The following is a 5591-nucleotide window of genomic DNA, read 5'->3' as shown; positions in this document are numbered from 1 at the left end:
TTAGCACCTCTTCCCAATAGTATCCATTAGTTCTCCTTTATTCTTTGATATGAACAGTTACATTCTTTCAATGTAAGAAAATGCAATGAAATACAGCTTCAAGTACCCACTAGTAACCATATTGCTATTCCTTAGTCTTCATATGTAGACCACCTGATGCTCTCATTTTTGACATTTCAAAAGTGGAATCAATAATAATTTAATTAATATTTGCATGTAGGGGATGAGAGGGAGGAGAAGAATGTGTGTATATGTTTGTGTGTGGGAGGGAAGTAATGCTAATTAGATGATTTGCTAGAATTTAATGTCATTTTGTAACAAATAAAGCATAGAAGAGAGAGAGAAGTTGGAATGGGGGAAGCAATACCCTGGGTATGGCTCATACTGAGGTTGAGTTATCTGAGGGATTATGATTGAAGATGCCCCTCAAGGCGAGATAAAATTTTATTCACTGGTACTAAGCAGAGAGCTTTGATTTGTTTTCTAAATTAATTCCAGTCATTTTCCTAAATTGTTGATGTGATCTCACTCTAGTTCTAAAATTTGTTACTGCCTTCAAGTTTGAAACCTTGCCACAGCTTTAAAAATTCTATCAACTTTTGAAATATAGAACTCAGGAAAGGCCACAATTAGACTTCAAATTTGCAAGTCTTTTGGATATAAATACTGTGTAATGCCCTGGGAATAACTAAGATATCCCAAGGTGAGTATAATATCTGGGATAGCAAGAAAAAAAAAGAGAGACTTCTCAAAAAGAAACACACACAAAAACCCCAGATAGTGTGGGTCAGTAGGTCATGTGAGCATCAACCCATGAACCAGGAGGTTGAGGTTTGCTTCCCAGTCAGAGCACATGCCTGGGTTATAGGCTCAGTCCCCAGTAGGGAGCCTGCAAGAAGCAGCCAGCGAATGATTCTCTCTCACCATTGATGTTTCTATCTCTCTGAAATCAATAAAAACATTTTTTTAAAAAACAGACTTCTAAGGAATACCACAATTAAAAGATAGAGTACAAAAATGTTGTTTGGTAAATGGGAGTAGTGGGGAGCCCACAGAATAAATATCTTGAAAGTAACGAAGGAGAAAGTTTCAAAGAGGAGGTGGGCAACATGGAAGAAATTTGAGAAGAGGGTGAGGGAAAAAAATCTGAAAATAAATTTTTGGATTTGCTGTTTAGAAAGTCATTGATGGCATTAGTTGGAGAACTTTCTGTGAGTCATTGCAAAAAATTTTCATATTGTTACTGAAGGTGAAGCAGATTGTCCAAAGAACATTTTTTGTCATGAAATATATGGCAGGGAATGGGGGGAGAAACAGGGTTTGTCTTACTGCCCTCACTAGTTAAGCACAATGGCCAATTATGAGACATGGTCAATATATCTTGGGTGAATTGAGTGTGTGTTGAAAATATCTATAGAAAAGTGTGTCTGGGGGGGTAAAACTTGAATATTGTAGAATGCCAAATGAGAGCCAATGTTGCAAAATAAGATACTAAAGCAGAAAGGAATTTTGTTGGAGTTAAATCAGAAGAGATGAGAATGATTTGTTTACTTATTCATAAAATATTTGGAAATGCCTGGCTCTTGATTCTCTGCAACTAAAATCTAAGTTCCTTATTCCTCCCTTGGAATGCAAGCGTTTCATGTCCTTGCCCCCTGCCAATTCCTTTAGCTTTGCATGTGAGACTCCAGCATAGTAAATTTTCTTGTATTTTGTTATTTCACTCAGCCCCTGCTTATGTCTCTATGTCAAAAACACTGTTTCCTGTTTTTCATCCTTGTGAACTCACTTCTGCTCATCAGAACTTTACACAGTTATATTTTATCTACTCTGTTAAGATTTCTTGGAACTAATAATTCTTGAACACACACAGACACATTCTTACATACACACACTAACTGTCACCCCACACTATTTCTGTCTTATCCTAAATAAAGAGGTAATATGCAAATTAACCTTCCCGCCCTCACAAGATGGCTGCGTACAACCAAACTGGCAGGGGGGTTAGTGAGGGATGACCAAACAACTGAACAGCAGGCTGCATGGAGTGACCAGGCCGGCAGGGGGGTTAGTGAGGGATGACCAAACAAATGAACAGCAGGCTGCGTGGGGTGACTAGGCTGGTGGGGAGGCCGTGAGGGGCGACCATGCTGGCAGGGGGAGCAGTTGGGGGCAACCAGGCTGGCAGGGGGGAGCAGTTAGGAGCAACCAGGCTGGCAGGGGGGTCAGTGAGGGGCAACTAGGCTGGCAGAGGGGGGCAGTTGGGGGCAACCAGGCCAGCGGGGGGGGGGGGGGGGGGGCAGTTAGGGGTGACCAGGCAAGCAGGCAGGTGAGCAATTAGGAGCCAGCGGTCCAGGAATGTGAGAGGAATGTCCGGGATCGGGCCTAAACCGGCAGTCAGACATCCCCCAAGGGGTCCCGAATTGGAGACGGTGCAGGCTGGGCTGAGGGGACCCCCCCCCCATGCACGAATTTTGTGCACCTGGCCTCTAGTTGCTTAGAAGCATCTTATCCTTGTGCACTCTACAGGTAGCAGTAGAGTTACATATCCTCTGATATGTAACTAATACAGTGCCTGGCATGTAGTAGGTATTCAATTTTGGCACTTTTTCATTTCTTATTTTCATAAGAATTATTGGGCTCTTATTAAAAATAAGGTTTTCAGCTTTAAAAAGATGAGGTTCTGCTCAGCTTATGTGGCTCAGCGGTTAAGCATCAACCCATGAACCAAAAGATGAGGTCCTGGCAAACTCTCTGGTTTTCTCAGACACCAAACCATTGTTATTTTACTTGCTTCATATGCTTAATGCTAACACAATACAGTGTGTGCTCTCAGTTTGATACTGAAACAAACTAGTGTTTATGATGGATGATCAAGAGCTTGAGTGGAAATACTGGCTATGAAACGGAATAAGAAATCCCCTGTGTTGGAGCCCAGCATGAATGAGGAGCAAGTGCAGGAAGATGTAGAAGGAGGGGGAAAAGGATTTGGAGGAGCTCCCTTCTGCCAGGCTCAGCACAGATCATTTCAACCTAAACTCTGTTTTTCCTCTGCTATCCAAGCCAGAAAAGGAAGGGAAGAAACTGATAAGAAGAATGCAAATGAGCAATGAAGAAATTGTTTGAATTAATGAAATAATGTAAGGGGAGCCATGAAGAAGTTAGGACCGTGGTTGGCAAACTGCGGCTGGCGAGCCACATGCAGTTCTTTGGCCCCTTGAGTTGTGGCTCTTCCACAAAATACCACGGCCTGGGCGAGTCTATTTTGAAGAAGTGGCGTTAGAAGAAGTTTAAGTTTAAAAAATTTGGCTCTCAAAAGAAATTTCAGTCGTTGTATTGTTGATATTTGGCTCTGTTGACTAATGAGTTTGCCGACCACTGAGTTAGGATGAATGAGAAATTTCAGATAGCAATTGATAATTTTAAAATAAAACTGATCTCATAAAATTTCCTAGAACTCAGTGAGCAAAATTACAACTCAGTCATTGCATATTATCATAATCACACCAACCAGGGCCAAAATTTCCCAATTTTCAATCTAATATTTCTTTAGGTAATCCTTGAGGTAGCACTTTATTTGGGTAAACTTGTGTGTCTTGGAAACTCTTAGGTTCCCCCAAGGAACAGTTACAGTAATATTGGCTACTTCTCACTGATCGAGCCCTCTCCAGCCACAACCCTAAACTCTGCTCTCCCCAGACTCATACAAACCCATATGCCTAATTTAAATTTTCTACTCGATGAAAAAAGAAACAAGATGTTTTCCATAAAGTTTTATCTTTTCCTCCAAAGCAAAACAGTAACATTGTACTAGGTATCTCTTGAAAAGTAATGGAGAAAATCTGTTCTGGAGAACAACTAGTCTTCAGGCAAATTGAAGAAACAAATATAGCTGACCATGGCAGCACAAAATGTCCCTGTGGTGGTAGTTCTGTGCTCTAACTCTCTATCCCACTCAAATGTGACACCAGGTGTTACATTCTAAGGATCACTGCAAAGGTTAGATACTGTAGACACACTGCGCTGGTGCCTAAGCCATTTATTATCATTTAATATGTGTTCCATATATTATAAATATCTCTCCTATTTTTCTGGCTTCCCAAATAGTCCTAAGATTCTCTGCATTCTATACTTATGGCTGATGTAATACTGCTGCTCTAAAGCCCCAATCTATTTTTCTCTTATGTCAACTATACAGGAAAACCAACCTGCTACCTCTTTATCACAATTTAAACATTCCAAAAAGAATGAAATATGATTTGCCAGTCTTGGGTAAAATGTCTTTATTTAGTCCAGACATCTCTGACTAGAGGAATGAAAGAAAAGGTCACATAGTATAAACATAGCTACAAGCAAAGGGCCCCCGGGAAGAAAAATTGTGGGCTGAGATAAATACAAAAAATAAAAAATACAAAAATTTTAAATCACAGCAGCTGAAAATTTACAATTCTTTTATCAATTTAAATGAGCTATTCATATTTATGTAGTATATATATATTCATCTTGGGTTTGTTTGGGGTTTAATAAAATTATAGGTTTTATTTTTAAATTGTAGTTTAAATTAATTGTAGTTTAGATTAATTTTTAAATGTAGTTTTTTCATTGTTCTAGAATTTCACCTTGGAATTCTGTACTTATAATTCAGCATGTCCAACTTGCAGAATACCACATCTTCTTCCATCATTTTCCTGCTAACTGGTGTTCCTGGGCTGGAAGCCTTCCACATCTGGATCTCCATTCCCTTCTGCTTTCTCTATATAACAGCCCTCTCGGGAAACAGCCTGATTCTCTTTGCCATTGTCACTCAGCCCAGCCTCCATGAACCCATGTATTATTTCCTCTCCATGCTGTCCACCACTGACCTCGGCTTGTCCATATCCACCCTAGTCACCATGTTGGGTATATTCTGGTTCAATGCCCGGAAGATCAGCTTTAATGCCTGCTTGTCACAGATGTTCTTTATTAAACTCTTCACTGTCATGGAATCCTCAGTGCTGTTGGCCATGGCCTTTGATCGCTTTGTAGCCATCTCTCATCCTCTCAAGTATGCAACCATTTTAACTGACTCCAGAATAGCTCAAATTGGAGTAGCAATTGTCATCAGGGGGACACTGATGCTGACACCAATGGTAGCCCTTCTGAAAAGACTGTCCTACTGCCGCAGCCTCGTGCTACACCACTCCTATTGCTTCCACCCTGACGTAATGAAGCTCTCCTGCACAGACACCAAGATCAACAATGTGGTGGGGTTGACAGCCATGATCTCTACTGTTGGGGTGGACTCAATCCTCATCCTCCTTTCTTATGTTTTGATCATTAAGACTGTCCTCAGCATTGCATCCCCAGAAGAGAGGAAAAAAGCTTTCAGCACATGCATCTCCCATATTGGGGCTGTTGCAATTTTCTATATTCCATTGATCAGTCTATCCTTTGTTCACAGATTTGGAAAACAGGCTCCACCATATGTACATACTATGATTGCTAACACCTACCTGCTGATCCCCCCTGTGATGAACCCCATCATCTACAGTGTGAAGACCAAACAGATACGTAGAGCTGTGATAAAAATTCTCCACTCCAAAGACATATAG

At 40.7% G+C, this 5591-nt stretch overlaps 1 protein-coding gene across 1 annotated transcript; it reads left to right on the top strand.

Annotated features, from left to right (window-relative positions):
• Nucleotides 1-4646: 4646 nt before the first annotated feature.
• LOC308233367 (olfactory receptor OR51C1) lies at nt 4647-5591 on the top strand (the record flags this gene model as incomplete). The annotated part of the gene is made up of 1 exon (XM_080640292.1): nt 4647-5591. The coding sequence occupies one exon, from the start codon at nt 4647-4649 to the stop codon at nt 5589-5591; it is 945 nt and encodes a 314-aa protein (XP_080496418.1).

The sequence above is a fragment of the Plecotus auritus genome, assembly GCF_963455305.1.
Source record: "Plecotus auritus genome assembly, chromosome: 9".
Lineage (NCBI taxonomy): Eukaryota > Metazoa > Chordata > Mammalia > Chiroptera > Vespertilionidae > Plecotus > Plecotus auritus.
This window is presented reverse-complemented; position numbering and strand designations above follow the sequence as displayed.